Source organism: Leopardus geoffroyi, chromosome D4 (assembly GCF_018350155.1).
Source record: "Leopardus geoffroyi isolate Oge1 chromosome D4, O.geoffroyi_Oge1_pat1.0, whole genome shotgun sequence".
In the NCBI taxonomy this organism is placed as follows: Eukaryota; Metazoa; Chordata; class Mammalia; order Carnivora; family Felidae; genus Leopardus; species Leopardus geoffroyi.
In genome coordinates this window covers 17,119,140-17,146,534 of record NC_059342.1, presented here as the reverse complement: position 1 = coordinate 17,146,534, position 27,395 = coordinate 17,119,140, and the positions used below count along the sequence as shown (strand labels likewise).

At 42.0% G+C, this 27,395-nt stretch overlaps 1 protein-coding gene across 1 annotated transcript in view; it reads right to left on the bottom strand.

Annotated features, from left to right (window-relative positions):
• Positions 1–2,266: 2,266 nt before the first annotated feature.
• The window catches only part of OSTF1 (osteoclast stimulating factor 1), a 58,482-nt gene continuing 33,353 nt past the window's right edge, over positions 2,267–27,395 (bottom strand). The window contains exons 3-10 of the mRNA XM_045468839.1: positions 25,602–25,652; positions 22,154–22,217; positions 19,253–19,306; positions 16,655–16,762; positions 15,664–15,713; positions 11,254–11,332; positions 8,590–8,688; positions 2,267–2,859 (exon numbers count right to left, since the gene is read on the bottom strand). Coding sequence (XP_045324795.1) covers positions 2,801–2,859; positions 8,590–8,688; positions 11,254–11,332; positions 15,664–15,713; positions 16,655–16,762; positions 19,253–19,306; positions 22,154–22,217; positions 25,602–25,652 — 564 coding nt within the window. The 3' untranslated portion in view covers positions 2,267–2,800. The remainder of the gene's footprint in view (positions 2,860–8,589; positions 8,689–11,253; positions 11,333–15,663; positions 15,714–16,654; positions 16,763–19,252; positions 19,307–22,153; positions 22,218–25,601; positions 25,653–27,395) is intronic.

Sequence of the window (27,395 nt, the reverse complement as noted above, 5' to 3'; positions counted from 1 at the left end):
TCAGAAAAGAAATCATCATTCACAAAAATGAGAAGTACAGGGTTCGGGATAAGAAGAAACAGCAGTAAATCAGAAATTCCACACAATAAAGAACACTTAGGAAGAAAGCTCATATGGGCAAATTTTATTTTCTTCTACCTAAAATTACCTGAGATTTCATTTTCAGCATTGTTTCCAATTGGGTTTTTAAGATTAAGAAAAAATAAGATCACTCCTGCTTTGCTTAACATTTATTCCCTTTTGAGTGACAACACGGACACTCTATTGAAAAAAAATAAGACAATGGGGAGGGCTCACCAGAGAAATACGGAAATTGACAAATGTAATGCATGGCAGCTCAACAACATATAATTTGCCACAGACCAGTCCCAGAAAGGAAACTAAAATGGGAAATTGATAAAAAACGTTCTCTGCGTGAGGCTACTGGGCCTAAAGCTGATACACTTCACGGACCCAAGGGCTGGAAGACATTCTCTATCTAACGCGTGCAACGGGCTGGGGAGGAGTTCAGGCCACAGGGACTGTCAAAAAGCTCATGTTACAGCAAAACCTCCAAAGTCATTTCCAGAACATAATCAAAGCTCTTCTCTGCACAGCATCAGAGTGGTGACAAGTTCTTAGAACTGAGTTTTGTTGCTGAGTTCAGCATTAAACAGTCTCTGAAAAAGCTCAGATCGGCTAGGCTGAATAAACAAGAAGGAAAAGTAAGTTTTCTTTGAAGTCTCAACTACAGCTAACTGCATTGTCCTTCTTTGTTTCACCAGAAACTCATCGCATATACCTAAGTCTGACCCGCACCCCCACAAAACTCTGGTTGGCCAACTTTCTAAAATCTTCATAAGGTCAATAATGTTAAAAGCAATGACAGTGAAGCTACTCACTATTCTTTTCCTTCAATACATAAATAGTATGCCTACATCAAGCACAGAGCAGTTCCCCCAAAATTATCTATATTCATGCAATCTGTATTACCTCTGCCCATGTTCAAAAATTAAAAGTGTTTAACTGGCATCTATCCTAATTACTCCAGGCCCAAAGTATACAAGAACAAAAAATGAGAGATTTCCAAAAACTTTTTGTTAAGGCACGAACCCTGTATTTTATTTTAATCATTTCATTTCAAAAGATTTTATTTGTAAGCAATCTCTACACTCAACATGGGGCTCGAACTCACAACCCTGAGATCAAGAGTTGCACACTCCACCGACTGAGCCAGCCAGGTGCCCCCCCACCGCCGGACAAGCCCCATTTTAAAGAATGAAACCCTAAAGGTTCTGGGGGAACAGATGTAATTTCAACAAGGATTTCATATCTTCAAGTTTATGCTTATGAAGAAATACAACTGCTTAACTCAAATTTAGTAAACATTTATTTTGAGGATAAAATACCTTTTTCATTAATTTTCAGATTTTGTGCTTTCACTACTTATACAGATTTCTTTCTATTGAAATTTGGTTGGGGTATTAGAAAGACCTCGAACAGGCTTCTCAGGATACTCTTCCTCAAGGCACCCACAGAGAGAAAAAAACCAAACAGTCACAGATAGAAAACTCTCACAGTAGCAGTTATTCATTTCCTGAGCTAACCCACTTCCTTTTTCAAACATTTCCTTCTCTTCACCAATGTGTTTTTTGAAATTAGCATCAAAGTCTTCTTGCAAAATACACTTCTGGACCCGGGGCCTGGAACCTAGGCAAATGCCAACGGCCATGTCATTCTTAATGTCGTCGCCACCTTGATACAAAATTAGAATCTCAAATCAAGTGTCTTTCAGTAGTACAGAGGGCTCCCTGCAATATAAATTGATGTTTTAGCAAAAGAAGCTGAGTTTTTATGAGCTCGAGCCATGCTCTGGGAAAACAAATGCTATCAAAGTAAAAAAAATTTCATGGCTCCTGGCTACTCCATTACAGAAAACCATGGCGTCTTGTATGATAAGGAAATCAATTTTTTTCATCTTTCAGACCTTTCGCAGACTATAATGAGTTGCTGAATTTCTTCATACTAAGTGTAACCTCAGAGATAAACTAAAAGTCTAACGATGACTAACATTATGTATTTCATTATAAATATATCTTCTCAATGATTATGGGCTCTAATCAAAGCCAATATACAGAGCTGAAAAGAAATTTGGCTATTGTGATTCCTTTGTGCTAATAAATATAAAATACAACTTAAAAGATAAAATCAGCCTTCACCTAAATATAAATATAAAAAGCTTTATTTACCGGCAAAGAGTGATACCACAAAACACAGACAAAAGGAATCCAGTCTCTTCAAATGTTTATTTTTGTCAGAATAGCTGACGATTTTCTGTTAAGTCTTTTGGTTCATTACTATAACAAGCATTTTTCCCCTTGAAAAACCCACTCAAAATATTTTAATCCTTGAGGTAAAGAGCTTTAACTAAAAAAACAAAACAAAAAAAAAACAAAAAAGAACTGATCTTTTTTTTTTAAAGAAAAAAATTCTTAAAATTCCTTTAGCTTGATAAATAGAAATAATCTCTTCTTGTTCTACTCTGATGAACAAAAATGTACTTTATACAGCAAAATATCCAGTCACTTATTGGCAAACTGAAGGTGAGAACCTACCCATTTACATGTTCTACTCAAACACAGTGCAAGACTTCCATGTTCATATAGACTTCAAAAAACAAAAACAAAAACAAAAACAAAAAAACCCAAACCAAAAATAACCAAAAACCAAAAACCGGTTACCAACACTCTTCTGGCAAAGACGAGGGTTTTGGAATGGCAAAAGGAACACAAGTTTTAGATCTCAAAGCTCCAGAAGGGAATTAATCTGAGTCTTCGTCATCAAGATACTCCTCGGCATTGCTTAATGTTCGAACAGCATCTAAAAGGAATGGCGGGAAGGCAAAACGGGCAAATTACAGATTGCTCACATTTGGTTTGCACTTTCAAAGCTCCTGATACCTCAAGGGATCGTAATCTTTCCTCAGGCCCGGGGACTGTACCACCCCTGAGGATCTTTTTCAACTTTTGCTTTCCTGCCTGACTGTTCAGTGTCTGCTGTCCCAGAGGCTGACAAACGCAGCTGTCCGCTCGTTCCTTGGACACGCAGAAAAGTAAAGTCCGTAGGCCGCAGGTACCATTAATCTACCTTGCACGAAATGCAACCAGCCACGTGTGCCGTGACCGGCACAGAACATACCGGACGCCCCTCCACTCATCCAACCCCCTCTCCCAATGACAAGTGCCACATGTGGCTTCGGTCAGTCGACAGCCTGCAGCCTTACTTGAAGGCAAGATCACTGGGTAGAAAGGTAACTAATGAGGGGGGAAAAAAAAGGAAAAGAAGCAGAATGAAAACACAGAAGCTTCGGTTTCATCTCTAAAAGCACGGATAAAAAAAAAAAAAAAAAATTTTTAAAAAGCACGGATAAATAAAGTATGCTCAGAGGTAAAAGAATGAAAAAAAAAAACAAAAAAAAAAAAAAAAAAAAAAACAAATTTGAAATAGAAAGAGCCGAACCCTACCATACGTGACATCAAGCTTGAGCAGGGGTCAAAACGAAGACATCTCATCTTTAAATCGTCACCTATTAGGTTGTCTATTTAAATGCCTATAAGCAACAGGTTACACGGGGTATAATTTCAGGGGACAAACTGAAACGCGAGCCTAACCACCGTCAGAGCTCAACAAGTGTATGTTATCATGGTCTCTAAATACTATCTTCCCGTGCTCATTGGAGAAATGACTGATTCCAAGTCTGGGGCAGAAAGTGTACCTCTTGTCATACCGTAAAACAAGGATGCTGTCAAAGAGAGCATCAAAGGTTCACGATCCAACCCGAAGAGGCCTCCACTAGCCAAAGAGGAGCTATCAACAGGGATACTAAATATAACGGATTGAAACACAGCAAATATTTCAACGCACATCACAGAGAAGCCACTAGTCCTCTTTGGAGAATGAGAAGGAACCAGCACATTATTTTGAAAACTCCTAAATAAAGGACGAAAATCAAGCCTTTATTCTTCTCCTACTACACAAACAATTCCTTGGAGTCATCAAACCATGGATGAAGGGCAATTTTTTTTATAGAATGTTCCAGCTGATAACTGAGACAGGAGTGACAGAACTAGAATATGGCCATTTCACAACTGTTAGTGAACTAATGGATCTAGACAACAATCATCAATGAATGCTAACATCACAGGATGAGTGACAGATAACACGTGCCTCTGATGAAAGAACACAGCTTTCTTCATGAAGCATTCTTCCATCTACCCTTTCACAGACACATAAAATGTAGAATCTAATCAAACCTCTAGATCTAACACCAAATGACAAAAATACAGAGGAACCTTTAGATCTAACACCAAGTGACAAGATTACAGAGGAAAGAGGAACATGTCAAACACCCTGAGAATGCATTTATGCAATGCCTAGACTGAGAAATTCAGGAAAACTGACCCTGCTTCTTTAATAAATAAATAGCCAGGCTAAAAGAAGAGGGGGAGAGGAGAAGGAAAGGAAACAATGATTTAGGAGATGTATCTACCAATCAGAACCTGACCTTATTTAGACCCTGACTTAAACTATAAATAAAGAAACAGATAAGTAAGTCGACAAAGCAGAAACAAACATGTATGGGAAAAAATGGTGAATCTGGACAGTGACAAGATACTTGAAGATATGAAGGAATTATTAATTTTAGGTCTGCTAGTGATAATGTAGCTAGTGATAATGTAGCTAGTGATAATGAAGATAAGGCAGAAAAAGGAATGCTCAGTCATTATCTTTACAAATTTAGGAAAATAATTATGGAGAAAAAAGAAAGGGACAAGGGAGAGTTGGTACAAGGGAGGTAGAAACTTATACAAGAAGGAAAGACTCGGATTCAAAGAAGTGGATATAAACAGAACAGAGGCAGCCTTGAATAATTTCACACCAGCTTCCAAACTACTAGAAATCTCCAGCTTGTCTGCATTCATCTCCATCCTCCTTATGAGAAGTTCTGGAGACCTGGGAGGAATATACTTTGTTCTATCCCACGTACACGTACAACTTCAGGACTGGCTGTAAACTTTTTGTCTTCTTAAGCCACAGACAAAAAGACTATAGCAAGGCTCTTTCCTACTCTGCTTTGCTCCTACAATCCTACGTGTTGCCCACTGAGGTAGTCTTGGGCCTCCAACGGTTACCTCGGCGCTTTATTTCAACCTCGTTTCTCCTGTTAGCAAGAGAAGAAGGCTCGCCATGCTGCAAACTCTTACTGAATGGAAATCAAGAGACAGGAACGAGCCAGGAAAATAAATTCCTTCTCCTTCCTTCCTTTTATGGATTGCTCCCAGGCACAGTTTCTCTGGAATCTTCTCACATGGCCAAGTGCTGAGGAGCTCCGTCTCTTCATAGCCCATCTTGGGCTGTGACCGTCATGGTAATGTAACTCCTAACCATGCCTCCCCGTTCCCCCTAGCTGACTTCCATCTCTCCTCAATGTCACTGACCTGAATTTGCACATTCCAAACCAAGTACTAGCACTTAAGACAGACAGTCAAACAAACAAACCATAAAGGGTGGAAAGACAGACACAGTAACCTGGATAAATCTCACAGGCACAGCATTAAGTGAAAAGAAGTTAGACACAAGAAAGTACATACTGTTTGATTCCATTTATATCAAGTTCAAGCACAGGCAAAACTAGGCTGTGGTGAGAGAAGAGGAGGACGTAGAGGGGTTTTCAGGGTATGGAAAATGTTCTCTACCTTGATCCGGGTTGTGGCAAATAGGTGTGAGCACAGTTTAAAAAAAATCAAGATGTAAACTTAGGATTTATATACTTTACTTAATAGAAATTATACCCCAATTTGTAAAAACTGGAAAAAGAATTTAAAGTGTTGACTCCTCAAGGTGGGGCTGAACCCCGGCCCTACACACACGTCCCAAAGTTACCCTTCATGGTAACTACAAAATGTGACTTGTTTTTTCTCATTAAAAAAATCCAAGATAAGGGGTGCCTGGGTGGCCCAGTCAATTGAGCATCTGACTCTTGATTTCGGCTCAGGTCATGATCCCAGGGTTGTGGGATTGAGCCCCATGTCAGCTTCATGCTGAGTGTGGAGGCTGCCTGAGAGTTTCTGTCTCTCTCGCTCTCTCTCCCTCTGCCCCTCTCCCCTGCTAGTGCACAATCTCTCTTAAAAAAAAAAAAAAAAAAGAATTCCAAGATGTGCTTTTAAAACTGGAAAACAACATCAGAATATACTTTTCCCAGTGTAGAGTTTGTGCTGGCAATTAGCTATATAGCCCAATATTCAACTCTTACTCCAACTAAGATCAGAATACAAATTCAGACTTTTCACTGGACGGTTGAGAAAAAAGAAAAGAAAAAGGTAACGTGAAAACTGAAATATGAAAATTCATTTCTTGCGTCTGTGTCAAGCCCTAAGATTACCTCATTGATGAGTCCATTATCTAATCATTACACATTTAGGAAAGTAGACCAAAGACACTTAGTGTGAACAGAGCAGAGGAGACCTACCTCCCAGCCCTGTTCTACAAAGACTGCAGAAGGGTGAGGGAAAAAGAGCAGATGTGCCTTCCCAGCTCTGGGTGCCCAGATGGAGGCTTCTGGGTGCAGCTCTCTGGGGTCTGAGCAAGTGTGGCATTCTCCTTGCCTATCATGATCAAGCTCATAGTGTACATGGGGCTCTGATAACCTTCAGCTGCTAAGAAACCTTACTCCTCGCTCAGGACATTCTGAAGGTACCCATAGAACAACAGGAAGTCAGTGGCAGAAAAAGGAAGTTGGGCCATAGTCCTACTTCCTGACCCAACCAAGGCAGCAGGAAGGAAGAGGTCCGTGCCAAGTAAAAGCATCTCTCCTACATGGCTGCATATACACTTCTCAATCAAAATGTAGCTGGGGAGCACCACGCAGCTGGTACATACTTTCCCGCTCACTTAGCAGACCCTCGATCCATCTATGCATGAGTAATTACTTTAAAGAAACACCAGCTCTGCCAGTGAGCATTCACGGCTGAGATAATTAAGAAACCCAAGCCACTTAGTGGTTTACACTACATCTGAACTGAAGTTAAAAGAAGTAAGAAACTGAAACAAAGACATATCTGGAGTAAAGAACAAAAGGAACAGCAGACTCGTGAGGAGGGCTATGACGGGAATTTGGTGATGGGCAAGGAGGATCATTCTGGGAAGCTCCCTTGGCAAGTCATGAAGAAAGGAGGACTGTTTGCTATTTTTGATTAACTAAAGCAGGAAACCAGAGGTCTGACTGTATTTTGTTGCTTCCGCGGGAACAGGGATATGGGACAAGATAACACCACCTCTTCTCATAAAACAAAGGGGACTTAAGGAAGAGAGAAGCCTTCCAAGGGTTCCAAAACGAATGGGAATGTGATTCATATAGGAAAACAAATCAGTACCTCACTCCACAAGCTCGGTGGGTGACAACGTCCTCAGATTAAAGTAGAAACAAAAATGTACTCAGCCTCTACAGTAGAAATGTCTCAGAAGTTGTTTTGGTGACTCTCCACCAACATGGACCAGGCTAAACTTTAGACTCTAAAAAGCAATACTAAAAAGGGTTGGAATGATGAGTACCAATGCTCACTAAAGACATGAAAAGTGAGTTCTCCATTATACTAGTTCCATTCTAGAAAACGGTGGACAAGATGTATCAATCATTGGCTTATACTCCAAAGTGGTATGAAAGTGCCAAACACGAGATAAAAGTAGAGGAAGGCTTGAGAAGTGAGGGGGGAAAAAAAAAGATTGAATGTCCCCTCCAGCCAAAACATCTTGTATTTTTCTTTTTTCTCCCTCGGGGTTCCTCAGGGGCCGGGAGGCTGATGGTGGACGAAAGGGAGAGACAGGAGAGGAAAATGAGAAGGAGGGGTAAGGCACACCGCCCCCCCAGCATTTCTTTCAGGGGGAAGCATTCAGTACATTATGTACAGAGAAGTCCAATAAACAGCCAGTCTCTGAATACTAATCATGAACAATGCAAGCATGTTTCACACCTTTTCTTTAACACCTTTTCAAAATAACCACAAGGACCTTTCTTTTTTTTTTTTCCAACCCCATCTCCCATGCCAATAGATATTTTTATCTTGAAGAATGTATACCTAAACTTTACCTTTAAAAACCACCCCACGGTCTGTAAACAAACATCAAATTGGTTATCAAGACCAGAATAATTCTGATCGTAGTTTACTGATACTCTCATTTAAAACAGAGATAAAATATAATCATGGAGCTCTTCAGTGCTTAATTGGAAAATAAATATTTAGAGACAACCACTTGTAAAACCATATCCGGAACCATGGTTCTCTGATAAGGGCTCTACTGGAAAGCAAGTGATTACGACCTGATTGCAAGGAACAAAGGAAACACACAAAAAATACTAAAAGGCCAAAGTCTCTTCGATTTGCTTGCATGAAGGCATTCTTCAATGTTGCACGTTCCAAATGAGACCCAGGATATAAAATCTGACTTCAGAACCACATGAAGAGTTTACCAAGAAAACATTTCCCCAATTCTAAGGTGGTAAATCTTAGTCATGATGGCGTCAGAGGAGAAAGAAGGATCGAAGGCAAATACCTGTTCCCTGTTTCTTTTTCAGGAGAGACGCACAGGCCGCGTTGGTGGCCATGTCCAGGGCCAGCTTCTTCTCGTTGTTTCTCAAGTCTGTTCTTGCACCTTCCCCAACCCAAGAAAAGCAAGTCAGGTGTTTTTGAAGAATCTGTAGTAGCGAACTACAGATTCTTCTTCCCACCAAGACGAATCACTTTTGGCCAAAATGACTAGAGAACCATTCTGGCCCTGAAGTAAGCTTTTTCAAAACAGTCAAAGCGCGTTTGGCGTCTTGAAATCAGGGCGCTTGCTGCTGCGTCCCAGATAATTAGGCACAATTAAAATAGAGCCTTTCCTTTCAAATCCTCAGACTACTGCATGTGACTTTTCAGGGGGGACTTCACTATCCCCGAGGTACCTCCTGAGTCAGTTGGCCTCCAATGTGTCTTGGCACGAGTTTTTGGAGATTAGTTTAACATACCCTTTGCTTCTTGAGAGAAGCCCGTGTGGGTGGTGCCTGCCGGGATTAGTATTTCATATCTGCCAAGTATACTCTTGTGCAAATTAGCAGAAGAGTAACACCAGAAAACCTAGAGGCAATCCATTGTTCCCACAGCACATCTACTTGCGTTTTGTCCGGGTCTTCGTGGTGATAAAAATTACATCAGAATTCGTGGGTGTATTTTCGTTGCCACAACTTCACAAATGCAGAAGTGTGCTGAACAAAAGCATACGTCCCGTTTCGTCCCCTGACTAACCCCTCCCTGCCCCATCTTCCAGTTTGTCTGGGGGAATCCGTTCCCAGCAAGTGGGTATCAGTCCTCACCTCCCTCAGGTGCAGGAATGCACTCACAGACATCTATGCATATATATGTAAAATCACACCACATGTAACAGTCTGTAACTTGATTTTTTTTACTTAGCAATATATAATGGTACTCATTCCTCAGTAGTACACATAGCTCAATCCATGTAAACATTTGTAAGTATTCAATTTTGTGGGCATTCCAATATTTATTTAATAACTCTCCTCTTCCCCTATCGAGGGACACTTAGGCTGTTCCTTTACCACAAACAATATTGCTGTAAATCTCCTTGAACACCAGCTTTCTGAAGTATGGCTTCCCAGAAGTGATGCTGGGATATAAGGCTATGTATATTTTTAATTCTGCTAGCTACTGTCCGATCACTGTCCAAGAAGGCTTTACCAATTTATACTTTCTGCCACAGTACAGGAGAGAGCCATTTTGCTTGTAATCTCATCCTCTTCAGGAAACAAAAAAATAAGTGTAATGAAACTCAAAGGGACAAAAATACTGAGTCAAGAAAGCATGGTTTGTTTAATTAGGAATATGGCGACCGTGTCTAAAAATCTCTCTCATGAGACTTAGATCTGCCCACAGCTAAGAGTCTATAGAAACCTCATTCGCTCATTGGGCCATGGGGAAAAATTCCAGAGGGTTAAGAGCTCTGTGACTGATCATATCTTACGTTAAATTGCACTTTAGAACCCATATACATGATTTCTTTCAGGACAGGAAATGTTCGGAGCCAGAAAGGCAAGAGAAGAAATGACCATTTCCTGGGTCCCTCTCAACGAGTGCTACCCAAGAGAAATACGATGTGAGCCACATGTGTCATTTTAAATTTTCTAGCGGCCACATTTTCAAAAGGTGGAAATCGTTTTAATGACATATCTTATTTAACACAGCAGATCCAAAATGTTACCTCTTTATCATATAACCGATATAAAAGTTATTGCGATACTTTACGTCTTTTTTTTTCCCCCTAAGTCTTTGAAATTTGATGTGCCTGTTACACTTGCAGTACATCTTGGTCCAGACCATGCTCATTTCATGGGCTCAGGGGCCTGTGTGGTTAGTGGCAGCCAGCACAGACAGCCCAGTTCTCAGCATAACCCTTAGGGGGCACCTCATGCTGTCTGATCTTTTGTACCTGAGATGTACATCACCAATGTCCTTTAAATCAATAACACGCCCTCTCTATATCCCACAACATTGCTGTGAGGATCCCTAATGAACGTGCATCCATAAGACACCTTGTGATTCAAGCATCTTATATTATAGCTTTTGGACCAGGACGCAGGACGGGGAGATATGCCTGGCCCTCTGTAAGGATTAACATTTATGTGACGGATGGATGGATGGATGGTCAGTTCATAATTTCACTGTCCCCTCTGACTTGTATAAAAATAGGGAATCGAGGTATCTTCATCTTCCCCGTACTTGTAGCACCTGCTCAGATCAAAGCAGGACATTACAGCCACAGCATTCTTTATCTGTCAGGACTTTCCTTGTGAACAGGGGCCTCAGCACCTTTCCCCTACAGCTTTCTGAGATAGCATCTTCTCTGCACGGGTGCACATACACACGCCTTTCTCCAAGGACCCTTTAATCCCGCAGAAATATACAATAAACTATGAAAAGTAATATATGTAATTTTAAAGCTTACCAAGCTTTTAACGTAAAACTAAAAATTTAACACGAATCACCTTACTACTGTAATTTCATCTTATTGTAACAACTCTGTGATACAGACAGAGTAGAGGTTAAAATCCCAGTTTCAAAATACGGAGCCTATGATTCTTCCTACTATTTCAAATAATGTAATTGAACACAGCCTGTTTTTCCAGGGTGAGCAAAGGCCAGACAGATGAGGCACATGCTTTACCTTTTTCCAGAAGCAAGTGGACAATATCTGCATAACCTTTCCAGGCAGCGGCATGCAAAGCTGTGTCTCCCAACTTGTTCTATGGTGATTTAAAAAGAGAAAGCAGCATTTTAAAAAGAGACGGTGGGTTGAAAACATGCATGAATTCAGGTTTACTCCAAGCAAACTCAAAGTGAGAACAAGTTATAAAGTCATATAAAATTCCCAAGAGAGAAAGGAGACTCAAGGGATGAGAGAATAGTCATTTGGGGGGAGGGGATGGATGAAAGAGGAGAAACGGACGTGGCAGAGCAGAGGGAAACACCAGGAGGGAGCAAGGAGACCTGCCCCTGCAAACCTCACAAGAAATCAGGCCCGGAGACGCTGGAACGAGTGTGAGGCACGGGACTGGACACAAGAGTACTGGGTGAAAGTGTTTATAGAAATAATCAGGAGCGCCTGGGTGAGTCAGTCGGTTAAGCATCTGACTATTGATTTTGGCTCAGGTCATGATCTCCTGGTTCGTGCGATCAAGCCCCCTGTCGGGCTCGGTGCTGACAGTGGGGAGCCTGCTTGGGATTCTCTCTCTTCCATCTCTCTCGGCTCTTCCCCAGCTCACGCACGCGCACTCTCTCTCTCTCTCAAAATAAATAAACATTAAAAAAAAAAAAACAGTAATTAGATCACCTTCCTCTCTCCTTGCTGCCAGGTGACCCAGGGCGGATGGCAGGATGACCCTGTCGAAAAATGAACCAGGTAGTTTCCAAGCTCAGGGGACTCGGGGACAAGGGAAGGTGGCAATAACGCCAGGAACTAAAAGTGGTGGGTGAGCTGAGACACCTACAAATTGAGCGGTAAGACTCCTCTCCCAGCTGCCTTTACCTACCCTGCTGCCCCAGTGTATACAGCCTAGCACCTGCAGGCAGGGAGCTGGAGGACAATCCTCCGGTGGAGGTGAATAGCCCCACACGTGGAGGGGGAGAGCATACTCACGCTGACATCTGGGGATAACCCAGCACAACAGCCAGGACCTTCCCAGCTCACCCTACAGAGAAGCCCACAGCCAGTAAGCCCCATGTGCATGCAGAACTTCCAGTCACCCTTAAACATGACTGGAGACACAAAGATACTAGGTATTTGAGGAAAGCGTCTCATATTTGAGAGAAGATTAAAACAAAATGAATGGATCTCAGAGGGAAAAGACACAGTACAGTGAATGGCAGGAAAGGTTTTAAAAAGCTGTAATTAGAGGCGCCTGGGTGGCTCAGTCGGTTAAGCGTCCGACTTCAGCTCAGGTCACGATCTCACGGTCCGTGAGTTCGAGCCCCACGTCGGGCTCTGGGCTGATGGCTCAGAGCCTGGAGCCTGCTTCGGATTCTGTGTCTCCCTCTCTCTCTGCCCTTCCCCCGTTCATGCTCTGTCTCTCTCTGTCTCAAAAATAAATAAACGTTTAAAAAAAATTTTTTTTTTTAAATAAAAAGCTGTAATTAATATAGTCAAGATACAACATGATATACAGCATCTGCAACAAGAAAAGAAGCTATTTAAAAGCAATAATCAGGGGCACCTGGGTGGCACAGTCGGTTAAGCGTCCGACTTCAGCCAGGTCACGATCTCGCGGTCCGTGAGTTCGAGCCCCGCGTCAGGCTCTGGGCTGATGGCTCAGGGCCTGGAGCCGGTTTCCGATTCTGTGTCTCCCTCTCTCTCTGACCCTCCCCCGTTCATGCTCTGTCTCTCTCTGTCCCAAAAATAAATAAATGTTGGAAAAAAAAAAAATAAAAGCAATAATCAGCAGGGCACCTGGGTGGCTCAGTCAGTTAAGCGTCTGACTTCGGCTCAAGTTATGACTTGGCCATTCATGAATGTGAGCCCTGCGTCAGGCTCTCTGCTGTCAGTACAGAGCCTGCTTCAGATCCTCTGTCCCCCCACCCGCCAAAAATAAGTAAAAAGAAGAAACATTTAAAAAAGAAAGCAATCATGAGAGTAAAAGAGCTTATAAGTAGACAAAATTCTAAGATGCTGCCCAAGATCCCTGCTCCCTGGGGATCCACCCCCTGTAAAATTCCTCCCCCTCAAGTATGTATAAGACTAATGAATATAATAGGATATCACTCCCATAATGCAGTTTCTAATCAGTTGACATTGAGTTCATCAAAAGAGAGATTATACTGGGTGGGCATGACCAAATCAGACGGGCCCTTTCCCAAAGGTATAGCTTCAGAAACACAATCTCCTAGTGACCTTAAGGAAGAAAGCAAACAGCCATGTTGTGAAATGTCAACGGAGAGGGGTGATCTCTGAAAGCTGAGGTCCAGAGCACTGCAGGTGCAAGAAACTCAATCCCACTGGCAACCTGAACGAACCTGGAATGAGATCTGAGCTCCAGATGAGAACCTGCTTCTGGCCAATACCGTGACTCTGGCCTGTGAGACCCTGAGCAGAGAGCCCAGCTCCGCCATGCCCAGAATTCTGGCTTAGAGAACATATAAGGTAAATGCGTGTTGTTTTAAGCAGCTAAGCTTGTGGGTTATTTGTCACATAGCAATAGAAAACCTAGGACATTGAGGAATTGAAAAGGTAACCAAAATAAAACATAAAGCTAAGAAAATCTTGGGTGCCTGGGTGGCTCAGTTGGTTAAGTCTTGATTTCTGCTCCAGTCGTGATCTCATGGTTGGTGAGTTCGAGCCCCGAGTAGGGCTCCACGCGGACAGCACAGAGCCTTCTTGGGATTCTCAATCTCTCCCTCTCTCTCTGCCCCTCCCCTACATACTCTTTCTCAGTTTCTCTCTCTTTCTCTCTCTCTCTCAAAATAAACACATAAACTTAAAAAAAAGGTAAAAAATCTCTGAGAAAAACTAAAATAACTGGAGACTCAACAAGAGGTCCAACCTAACTACTGGTGGGCATTCCAGAACCAAAGAATAAAGACAATGGTCAATAAAAACTAGAAAAGAAACAGTAGACCCTTTCAGGCTGAGAGAGTCCACCACCTTTACTGGGAAGAAACACGCTGAAGCACATTAAGAAATTTTAGAACATCAAGGACAGGGTAATGATTCTAAGCAACAAAAAAGCAGATCACTCACAAAAGAATGGGAATCAAAATGGCATCAAACTTCTCAAGAGCAATCCTAAAAACCGGAATACCATAGAGCCTTGCCTGCGAAATTCTGAGGAAAATCATTTTCAACCTAGAATTCTGTCAGCCAAATAATCAATCCCTAGGTCCCCTTTCTTAGGAATCTTCCAGGATGTTCTTCAACAAAAGGAGGAAAACACAGGATCCAGAAAAGTGAAGACACACCCCGGGAGAAAGGCAACAGTAAAGAGACGCTCAGAGCAGAGATCGAGGATGAGGGCTTCGGGAAGTACCATTCCAGGGAGAAAAAAGAAAGTATATCAAGAGAACGTTAAACAGTGTGGGAATCTTAATGAGATACAAAAACCAAAACCAGGGGCGCCTGGGTGGCGCAGTCGGTTAAGCGTCCGACTTCAGCCAGGTCACGATCTCGCGGTCCGTGAGTTCGAGCCCCGCGTCGGGCTCTGGGCTGATGGCTCAGAGCCTGGAGCCTGTTTCCAATTCTGTGTCTCCCTCTCTCTCTGCCCCTCCCCCGTTCATGTTCTGTCTCTCTCTGTCTCAAAAATAAATAAACGTTAAAAAAAACCAAAACCAGAGAGGGGCTCCTGGGTGGCTCAATCGGTTAAGTGTCCGACTTAGGTCATGATTTCATGCTACCTGAGTTTGATCCCTGCACTGGGCTCTGCATGGACAGTGTAGAGCCTACTTGGGAGTCTCACTCTCTCCTCTCTCTCTCTGCCCCTCCCCCACTCATGCTTTCTCTCTGTCTCAAGATAAATAAACCTCCAAAAAAAAAATATTCTCAGCAAAATAAAAGTCAAGAAGTACAGAAACAAAAGTTATACAAGCAGCGAGCAGCATTTAAATATTTAAATAGCCATAATACTTGTAGGCATCATAGAGTAATATAACCAAAAACTATGATATGATACGTGGGGCAGACCAGAGGAACAAAGGGTGGGCACTGGCAGATCAGAGTTGGGGCAGCTGATAAGCTTCAACCTTCAGATGGGACACTGAGACATTTATGAAGATGATGACTTAGGGGACAGCCCCATAAGCATCTTCCTTAGTAACATGAAGGCAAGAGTTAAGAGCTAAACGCTGAGAGGGTGACATATGAGAAGGAACATGGTAGGTGTTTTGGGCTTTATACAATTTGGACTTCGGTACAACGGTACATTTTTAATGATGCACTTCTACTACTTGGATTAAAAACTGTATGAAAGATAATAAATGGGAAAAGGTCCGTTCAAGGCATACAGATAGGACTTTCCATGCCCATAAGCCACACCACGAGAGCAAGGCAGGTGTGTTAAGTGACCACCAACTTCCGCATAAGCGATCTTACCTGTTGGTTCAGTTCAATGTTTGGTTGAGTAAACAGCATCTCCACTATATCTGAAACAGAAAAGGTATTTTTCAAGAGTGCAAAGGAAAAGGCTGACAAGACTAGGCATAATCATTTTAAAAAGAGGATTGATTCTTTAGAAGAATCTTCAAAAAAATCCTTGCAACAAATTTGTTAAAATTTACGTAAATACAAGACTTAAGAGCCTAAAAAGTAGAATTATCTAAGGAAAAACTTTGTTCCAATAATTTGGCTTTTGCATTTTTCACATGGCAACTATTATAGAAATATCTCTACATTCACCATGACACTTTACAGTCATTTAACGAATCTGCGTTTGTTAGCTAAAATGAGATCGGCTTCTTTTGGGGAAGAGCCACGAACTGTCCTCTGGCTATGCTGTTTAGTTTGTTGGGTGCTCTTTCTCATTGCTGTCGTATTTATTTTGTGTGTGTGTTGTAGGGAGAGGGGGAAAGAGAGTGGATGTGGCAGATTTGGGGTCAGGCTGAAACAGATCTAGAAATTCCACTTGTTGTATTACTGGTTGCAACTGAGAAGGCTGCCCACTCAACCACTAACTGACACAAATGCTGTCTTTCCCCTGAATCTAACAGCATGCATTAAACATTCATGTAAACCATGAAAACATGTCTTGGGAAAAGCTAAGCTAGAGCAGCAGGCAGAGTAGTCACTTCTGCCCCTTTCTTCTGTCAGATTAGATAGTGGGGTTTGTGTTGACATTACTATGGTTTTCCTGTAACCTCTCCAAGCTCAAGAGAGGAAAGGAAGTTCCCACTCTTTCAAGTGAGAGAGGTCCATGCAGTGAGCATCCTACCTACTGTTTTCCAGACCTCCCGGAGCAAGGTTTTGGCCGATCTTCTATAGGATGTGAAAAGCATAATTTTTGTTTCATTTCTGTAAACCCCGCTCCCCCACCTGAAGCACATTTTCAGCAGCATGGACATCGACGGTAATGAACAGAACATAGTACCTTTGTGGCCCCCGTGGCAGGCCCAGTACAGGGCAGTGCTTCCAGCTTTGTCTAAGCCATTCACACCGACTCGGTTGTCCAAACACTCTCTTAACCAGCTCAAGTTGCCTGAAAAAGTTTTACGTTTATAAAAGCACAAGAAAGAGGGTTTTGTTTTGCTTTGAAATCCATTTCATCCTCCATACATTTCCACCTAGAATGGATTTAGTCAGCAAATCTGAAATTAAGACCTCCTCAGTAATGCATTCATTATGGTACATTTTCACTCCCAACTTATTAATGAAAAGCCTTAACAACAATTTGGGCGGGGGGGGGGGGGGGGACGTGAGGGGAGGTAGAGTAGGAATGGCTTAAGGGACACAAATTATTTGTCACAGTTCTGGGAAGTCCAGAATCAAGGCACCAGCAGATTCAGTGTCTGGTAAGAGCCTACTTCCTGGTTCATAGACACTGTCTTTCCACCCCTTCAACAGAAAGAGCAGAGTGAGACAGCTCTTCTGGGGTCTCTACCAGCTCCCTTCATGAGGGCAGAGCCATCATAACCTAACCACCTGCTGAAGTCCCTACCTCCAAATACCGCCACATTGGGGTTGAGTTTCGACATGTGAATTTTCAGGGGACACAAACGTTCAATTTATGGTATACACGGGTTGGTACACATACACTAAACAGTGTGTATGAAACTGATGAAATAACGAATAAACTTGATAGACTGTACAACAACAATTTTTCAACGTTTTTATTTATTTTTGGGACAGAGAGAGACAGAGCATGAACGGGGGAGGGGCAGAGAGAGAGGGAGACACAGAATCCGAAGCAGGCTCCAGGCTCTGAGCCATCAGTCCAGAGCCCGACGCGGGGCTCGAACTCACGGACCGCGAGATCGTGACCTGGCTGAAGTCGGACGCCCAACCGACTGCGCCACCCAGGCGCCCCACAACAACAATTTTTAATGGTAGGTTAAGGGGAGGAGTTGCCTACGTGAGTCTACTTATGGTAGTCTTACTCTGTAAAAGCTACCTACATGTAATTTTTTGCTTCGTAAAATCCTGGAACTTGGGGGAAAAAAACCAGTCAAACCTAAGAACAAGTAGATAATACTCATATTCATATGAAATGCATCTTAAAATCAGTTCTTATAAGAAAATAAGAAAACAAACGCTAAATAACCTACTCAAAGTTGCTGCTCTCATATGTTAAAATATAACTATTAATTTAAAATCCTCTGGTAATGTCCTAAATATCTAACTTACAAATAATTCCCTTTCTTTCCCTTTCTTTCTTTCTTTTCTTTTTTCTTTTCTTTCTTTCCTTCCTTCCTTCCTTCCTTCCTTCCTTCCTTCTTTCTTTCTTTCTTTCTCCCTCAAGTTTTTATTTAAATTCCAGTTATTTAGGGGCTCCTGGGTGGCTCAGTCAGTTAAGCATCCAACTCGATTTCGGCTCAGGTCATGATCTCACAGTTTATAAGCTGAAGCCCCACATCAGGCTCTGTGCTGACAGCTCAGAGCCTAGACCCTGCTTCAGATTCTGTGTCTCCCTCGCTCTCTGCCCCTCCCCCTTCATCTTCTCGCTCTCTCTTTCTCTCTCTCTCTCTCTGCACCTCCCCAGCTCATGTGCTCTCTCTCTCCTTCTCAAATGTAAACATTAAAAAAATTTAAAGAAGAAAACAACAAGATAGAGCCCCCCAAACGAGGCCCACCCCTGTTGCTCTGTCCCTCCCCAACTGCATCCTTACCCCACACACTTGCCCTATACCAATACCCTCCTAAATGCTTTATCCCTAGGAAGCCTCCACCCCACTGCCCTCCAGTGACTCATGCTGGCCTCTACAGCCTGTTCAACTTAAACGTAACTTCCACTGCTGTGCTTCTGACACCATCTTATAATGATCTGTTACACACATCTCTCTCCTGCCGGACTCTGAGCTCTGGGAGTCACAGACCATGCCTTTCAGCTTACCACTGAGCGCAGGGTACGTAAAGTACTCAGAAGTGTTTGGTGGCTGACATTTTTAATTAAAAATTAAAAATTAAAATCGCAGGGGCACCGGGCTGGCTCAGTTGGTAGAGCACGTGACTCTTGATCTCAGGGTTGTGAGTTGGAGCCCCACGTTGGGATGTAGAGATTACTTAAGAAAACTAAAAAAAAAAAAAAAAAAATTAAAATCACTTCTCTTTCTAGGGTGATAGTGGAACAGAGACTGCCTCTGGGGGAGGCAGGGGTTAACTGAACTTTCTGAGATGACAGAAATGTTCTAGCTCTTGATCCGGGTATTGGTTACATGGGTGTGCACGTTTGTCAAACTGGGGCACCCTGGTGGCTCAGTCGGTTAGGTTAACCCTCCAACTTCGGCTCAGATCATCATCTCATAGGCTGTGAATTCAAGCCTCACATTGGGCTCTCTGCTCTTAGTGTAGAGCCTGTTTCAGATCCTCTGTCCCCCTCTCTCTCTCTGCCCGTTCCCCACTTGAGCTTGCTCTCTCTCTCTCTCAGAAATAAATCAACATTTAAAAAAAAGTCATCAGACCATATAATTAAGATCTGTGTGTTTTACTGTGCACAGCACTGCGTACCCCAATGAAAAACAATCACACCTACCTCTTTTTGCAGCTTCGTGCAATGGATTGTCAATGGATTCTGCCTGCTCGGCCACTAGATCGAAAAGAGAAAGTGCAAACCCAACAGTGAGCACACTGCCCAAATGACTCATGGAAGCCCCCTGGCAGTCCCCAGCCACGGCCCTCACCACACAGCATCCCTTCCAATGTGGATTGAAAAAGTAGCAGAAAAGCAAACTGATGTTTCCCGCTTTAAAAGAAGCTGAATTATCTGTGAAATGAAAGCAAAGCTAAGCAGTAAGGCAACACCACAGCAATTGAGAGGAAGTATAAACAAAAACAAACGCGGCAATTAACTGGAAGCAAAAACAAACAGATCCGTGGCCTGCATACCAGTATACTCAAGGATGCAATAAACGCAGTCGCAAACAGGCAGAAGAAAACATCTGATGTTCAATTTTACATTCTGTAAAAACACCCTACTTGAAGACGGCTGAAAATAATTGTTTCCCTCGTGTGTGCGCATGTGGGGGGCACGCGGGAGGGGGAAACAGTTTGCCTCCTTTATTTACAGAGGGCAATCGGCACACCTACCTGCCTCTAAGGAAGGTGTGTTCTCAGTTGTCCTGGAAACAGGAGTATGATCACCTGAAGACTGTGGTTCAAAACAGACTTCAGACCCACCCCCTCCCGCCCTCAAGAGCTGTACCTGGACACTCCCTTGGCCACTGGGGATCCAAAGCAACAGAAGAACTACATGCTCAGTGTCTATGCCTGGCTGAAGTGGAGTGCATGGTGGAGGGAGACTGGGGATTTCAAAGGTTAGAAGAATGTAGAACTGCTTCTTTTTTTTTTTTAACATTCATTTTTGAGAGACAGAGCATGAGTCGGGGATGCGCAGAGAGGGAGGGAGACACAGAATCCGAAGCAGGCTCCAGGCTCTGAGCTGTCAGCACACAGCCCAACGCGGGGCTCGAACCCACAAACCACAAGATCATGACCTGAGCTGAAGTCGGACGCTTCACTGACTGAGCCACCCAGACGCCCCACAAGTCTTTTTTAACCCAGAACGGTATCGCCTTTAAATTTTTTTTTTAACGTTTATTTATTATTGAGAAACAGAGAGAGACAGAGCATGAGCATGGGAGGGGCAGAGAGAGGAGGAGACACAGAATACAAAACAGGCTCCAGGCTCCAGGCTCCAAGCTGTCAGCACTGAGCCTGACACAGGGCTTGAACTCATGAACCGCAAGATCATGACCTGAGCCGAAGTCAGATGCTTAACTAACTGAGCCACTCAGGTATCCCCTTTAGACCAGGGCAAGTGGGGTCCCTGTGTTGGGCCCCAAACCTCAGCTCTCACTTCCCCTCCCCTTCCCCTCCTCCCCTCCTGGCTCCCCTGGCGTTGCAGTGCCTTCCTTGAAATTTTCAGTCTTCTGCCAGTGCTTGGAACTGGTGCCTGATGCCAGCCCCACTGGTCTAGGGACTCATCGAATGCTGAAGTCAAAGGAATCTTGGGAAGTGATTTAAATCAAACCTCTCATTATACAGTCCCGGGGACAGCAGTTAAGTGCCTTCACCAAAGCCCCTTGTTATTAAGAAGTGGAAGAAAAAGGATTAAAATCCTGTTTGCCAATCCTGTGCTCTTTTTACTTTACTTTGCTGTTTTCTACATAAGTACTTTTGTCTGTTTGTCCCTCTCCCAACTAGAAGTGGCTTTGATGACGGGGCATGAGGCAGGCTAAGGGGCAAAGCACAAGCTAGCAACCCCCGCCCCCACCCCAGCTGAGATTGTGTGATGTTCCTTGGACACTCCCAGCTACCCAAGAACAAAGGAAAGGGGTTTAAGTGCTTGCCATGGTGACATGGGAAACTAAGGTAAATTGAATTCCCTTACTGACAAGTCCTTGAGACCGAGAGTGACCTCCCTCTAGGAGCTCAGCTGCCTTGATGATGAAACTTTGCTAGGAGCAAAAGAGAACCTCAGCTGAACATTGTCCCAAACTCGAGGATCCGGTAAGTCCTTTATCTCAACTGCCCGAGGATATATGCTGGCAATCATGCTCCAAGTTTATGGCCCCCAATAGGCACCTGAAGGGACTCATGTCTGAGGTTTTATTAAACAGTGATAAACGGTGTTTCCCTAGCAACAGCTAGTCCCTCAAGGTCCTAGAAACGTTGCTTCCAGAATTCCTTAGAGACTTACTCTATCCCTGACCCCGTCCCAACCTGGTATATAAGGAGTTACCCGTCACAACCCTAGCACAGCTCTTCCTGCCCATGGGACCTGTCCCCATGCTTTAATAAAATCACCATTTTTGCACCAAAGACGTCTTCAAGAATTCTTTCTTGGCCATTGGTTCCGGACCCCACAAACCCCCCATCACCCCAAAACGTCATTAGCTTCACGGCAGGGTCCATATCTCACTGCTCAAGCCCCTCCAACTGCCTTGATACCTGATAATGAACATAACTGCCCCACAAGTGAATTAACAAGGCAGGGTCACTTCATCCCAAAAGAAAAGGCTAGGCTAAGAAACAAATCTGTGAGATGTGGTTTAGCAGCAATAAATAAATAAATAAATAAATTAAATAAATAAATAAATCTAAATAAATAAGTAAATAAGCAAAAAGAAAGAAAGAAAAAAATATTCTAAGAGTTGAATAAGGGAGAGCCATAAGCATTTCTTTTTTTGGAAACCTTGGGTTCTATCAAGAGTGCTACAATGCATTTTCTTAAGCCAAAGAATCACGTTCAAGTACCTCCAGTGTGCATTACCATTTAATTGACAAGAGGTTCACGGAGTAGAAAACATCCTACGTTGGCAATGACTCCACCGATTTTGCAGCCACAGCAGCAAGCAGAAAGCCCCAGGAACCCTCTAGAGAACTGAACGTGCAAAGAGCATACCCAAAGCAAAACCACCACAGCCCTGCTTACCATAGTTGCTTGGGATTAGTCCAGTCTTGCCTTTGGAGGTGCCTTTCCACCAATTGGTATCACTCTAGTGAAAGGAAGAGTTCAATTAAGTGGCACCAAATCCAGTTTACAGTCAATCACTTTTAAAACTGTTTGGCTCACAGAGTGCACCTGCTCTACAAAATGTCCATCAGTCCTCGTCACACTGACCAAGCTTCCTCACCCCTACTTATGGATGGCCATTCCTCTTATCATTAAAGTACAAATATACACACCTAAGCCTGCAACAAACACAATACACTTCATCGCAGAGCCTCAACAATCACACAAATCAGAGAGTATATGGAAGAGAAGAACACAATTACATTTAGTTTAAACTATCCATAGAATTTTTTTTGTCCAGAGTCTAGTTTCTCTAAGCTTCATGATATTTTTTTTTCTAAAGATCACTTTATTTCACCTTTCTTTTTTGGGAAACTTTATTTTGGAAAAACTCACACCTATAAAAAGTAAAAAGAACAGTATAATATGCTTACATACACTCATCTCCCAACTGCATAAATTATTTCCTCGTGGCCAGTATCATTCCATATATTTCCACCACAACTTCCCTCTCCTTCAGATTATTTTGAAGCAAACTGTAGACATTATATCATCTGTACATATTTCAGTACATATTCCTCAAGGATAACGATTTTTTTTTTCCAAAGACATTATCACAGCTTAAAATTTATTTCAATAATTTCTTACTACCATCAAATATCTAGATCAAGGTCCAAATTTTCCAGTTTGGAATCCAGTTTTTCACAACTGGGAATCCAAATAAGGGCCATACAATACGACTGATTGATTTGCCTCTTTTCTTTTAGTCTCCTCCAAGTTTTTTTAAAACAAATTTAAAAAAAATTTTTTTTAATGTTTATTTATTTTTGAAAGACAGAGAGCATGAGCAGAGGAGGAGCAGAGAAAGAGGGAGCAGGATCTGAAGCAGGCTCCAGGCTCTGAGCTGTCAGCACAGACCCAGATGTGGGGCTTGAACTCATGGACCAAGAGATCATGACCTGAGCCAGTCGGACGCTTAACCAACTGAGCCACCCAGGTGCCCCTCCCTCCATTTTTTTTTCACTTCTTCATAATACACTTGTTGAAGAAGTCAGAAACCAGTTTATTTGTTCTGCTGAGTTTCAAACAGTCTAGATTTTACCTATCGCATCCTTGTGTTATCAAAAATGTGTTCTTCTGTTCCCCATATTGCCTAGAAATCGGTCATTAGTTCTAAAGGCTTAATTAGATTTAGATTCAGTTTTGTGGGCAAGACTATTTCATAGGTAGTATTGATGTCTTCCACCAGGAGACAAATAATGTCTGGTGGTCTCTCTTTTTGTAATGTTAGTTAGCTCCTGGTATACATTAGCTGGATTCATTATTTCCTGGGGGTTGCAAAACCGTGACATTCTATCATGCCTTTTTCATTTAAACAGTTAGGGGCGCCTGGGTGGCGCAGTCGGTTAAGCGTCCGACTTCAGCCAGGTCACGATCTCGCGGTCCGTGAGTTCGAGCCCCGCGTCAGGCTCTGGGCTGATGGCTCAGAGCCTGGAGCCTGTTCCCGATTCTGTGTCTCCCTCTCTCTCTGCCCCTCCCCCGTTCATGCTCTGTCTCTCTCTGTCCCAAAAATAAATAAACGTTGAAAAAAAAAAAAATTTAAACAGTTAGGATATCAGGGTGCCTGGGTGGCTCAGTCAGTTAAGTGCCCGACTTCGGCTCAGGTCACAATCTCATGGTTCCTGGGCTCGAGCCCCGCATCAGGCTCTGTGCTGACAGCTCAGAGCCTGGAGACTGTTTCAGATTCTGTGTCTCCCTCTCTCTCTGCCCTTCCCATGCTCATGCTCTCTCTCTCTGTCTCTCAAAAATGAATAGATGTTAAAAAATAAAATAAGATAAAAAAAAATAAACAATTAGAATCTCTCTTTAAAGAAAAATTTTCCCTTATCAACTTTCAGGTTATGCAGAGACAAAGTTCACAGAGAAAAGGCAGATCAATGCTAATTGTTTTCCTTAACTGAAGTTGTCAGAAGACAAAGTTGGTTCCCTAGCATCCCCTCGGGGTGAAGAATTATGATGATGGGATTTTTGAAGTATCATTAGGAGCTTGTGAATTTAAACATCACAAATGCACTTCAATTCTTGGGGACTGTTGCCCTGGTTGACTGCTCAAATTGTCCCACCTTTGACTAGTGAAACCGTCTTCAACTTAGTTCCTGTCTTTCTAGGAACTAGAAAGTTCTGTCTTTGGAGGCTTCCTGGCTTCCTAATAACGCAGAGTTCTGGGATTATCTTGTACCTCTGCTGCCCCCAACCTGGTAATAGCTATTTCGCAAAAGAGCCTTGTTCCTTCTCCTTTGAATGCAAATAACACATTATTATTGGGTTGGTCTTTGTTTTTTTTTTTCTAGGCCTTTTCAAAGGACAGAGCAGGACATATTTTTTATTTTATTTTAGATAAAATACAACATGTTTGCAACACAAATGCAGAGCTACAGGATTTTTACTTAACCTCGTTGATCTTTCATGTGTGTATCTTTTGTTGCAGGCTGAAAAATCCCAATTTTCAGTATCACAGACCTAACGACTCATTTGCTCTAAACCACAATGTACATGCACTGATCTCAGAATAGCAATGCCACCGCTTCTGCAACAAGATCATGACTGAAAACAGTTTACAACTGTTTTTTCTTGCCAGTCCTTTTTGTCCTTCCCGGGGATCTGACTGGGGATGTTCAGTCGAACTGCTGAGGTTTAAGGTGACTTGGGACAGCTTCTTTCTGTGTGATTATGCCATTTACCTGCGTATCATTAACTTCATTTGATTCACTCTGCTTTTAAATTTCAGGGATTGCTTTTCACCATTTAATTTAATTTTATAACTATGCAAAAGTGTACATTACTCCAAAGTCAGATCTCCAAAACAAGGAGATTTCTTAAAAGTCTATAGGTTCCATCTATGTTCCCTCTACCCTTTTTTTCCTTCCCTGCCATAGAAGAAACTATTTTTAAATTTTTACTTTATGATTTCTCCTTTGATTTTTTTGTTTTAAGTTGAAGAAAACAGTTATACATATAACCTCTCTTAGATAAATAAGGCATACTATCCATATCTTTTTACTTTGTCTTTTTCCACTTAAAGTACTCCATAATAGCATTTAGAGATAGTCCTCATTATTTTTTATAGCTGCATAATACTCTGTCTGTGGATATACCAAAGTTTTTTCAACCATTTTCCAAGTGGTGGATATAAAGGCTACTTCCAATTTTATGCTATTATTACAGATTGTACTAAAATGAACAAACTCAGGCGTATATATTTCTGTACAGACACAGCTTTAAATAATGTACAATATTACAGCTACACAAAATAGTCTTATGCATCTTTAGTTGATATGTGGTATTACAAAATATTAGCTAGACTTACCATGTCAGTAATGTAGATAATATCACCCTCCTCGAAGTACAATTCATCTGGCTGAAAGAAAAAATAGAGTGTGACTTCGTGTGATTTTTCATGAATTAGAATCCAATGATTATGATAACAATTGCATGAATTTCCAATCTTAATGTGCCTTGTAGACAATGTGGCTTTTATATACTTAAGTCTGCACACAGACCACATAACAATACCCTACTGACAAACTAAAACGTGTAGAAAACTGAATTTTTCCTGGGAGGAACTTCCAAGAATTCCATATATAACATATAAGAATTCCTCCCTATGCACACATCTTTTATATTCTTCCACAATGAAAGCAAGGCATTTTTGTATCAAAATAGAATATTAATAAAACTTCATCCTTGTAAATGTTCTAAAAGGTGATATGTATTTTTTCATAAAAGGATACATGTCTAGAACTTAAAACCATGAAAACCAGCCGGAGGCTTGGCTCTCATCTAAATGATTAGGCTTCAGTCCTTAAACACTTTCAGATCAACATCTGCTACCTGCTTATTTTGACAAAAACCATTACCCTATCTCTTCATGTTCAGAGAGAATGAACATTTTATATATAAGAATAGTTGATACATAATTCAACCATTAATAAGGTTGAAGAGGTGGAATAAAGGAAGCAGGAACTCAGCCAGTCCAGACCACAGGCAGCTCCCCGGAGTTAGTGGATTATACAGGCGATAAGTGCTCTGGCTTGGACCAGCCAAATGGCCTGCAAATCTCTGAATTAAAGCCAGCTGCTCTAATTAAGCACCTTTTTTTCTATCACTACATAGCACTTACCAGCATGACTTTATGACTCTACAGGACAATGCCTATTAGGATCAATTTTCAGATACCGGGAAATATTTACGTTGTCATGTTGAGTGAAAAATGTGGAGCACAAAATTTCGTATAGGATAAGATCACAAGTAGGCATGAAATACGCATAAAAAATTTTTCCAAATCTTCTATCTTGAGCATGTATTACTTTCATAATTTTGGCTGGAAAACTATTTTTGAAAAGGGCTTTGATATATCTGATTATCACTACCGTTCCATACAAACGAAAGTTATGTTGGTGAAGCAAATTATTTCATCCATTCATTTTTCCATGTCTTTATCTCCTCAGTAGCACTGGGGCGGTAAATGCGACTCAGAGCTATTAATTTATTTAGTTTCAAAGCTGATCTATATTATCATTATAACTATTTCCTCCTGAATATAAATGAGGACTACAGTAGCTATATCATGCTTTAAGCAATTTAGACGCTTAAATGCATTCAAATACAAAAAATACCAAATGATAATCAATGATACTAAAAAAAAGGCTGAGTTCCTTTAAAAGGTGCTTCCTGAGAGCTACATTTACAACTGATTGACCGAGTCTAGGCTTACACACAGCATGAGCTCTGTAAAATTAGTAGAACCTATTAGACTTGATGACATAGAGTTTAGTATTATTTCAAACAGGCATTTAGGGCAAAAAATGTAAAGCCTTCTAAGATCTTCTCTCATCTTTCTCTATAATGTTCTGATGATCTGTGAGCAATAAACTACCAATATGCGATGAATATAGCAAGTAATTAGGGCAACAAACTATTTCTTTTAGTTATTTCCCTGCCACCAACTGGATCACTCCCAGAGAGGCCGGAAAGGGGACGCACTCCTCACTAAGCACCCTAGCTACACACAGCGGCCATCCCCGTAATAGTAAGGTTGGCCTCTGCTGGCAATTTTAACACCACTGGAGTGTCCCTCCTTGAGATGACAACAAGTGTTAGG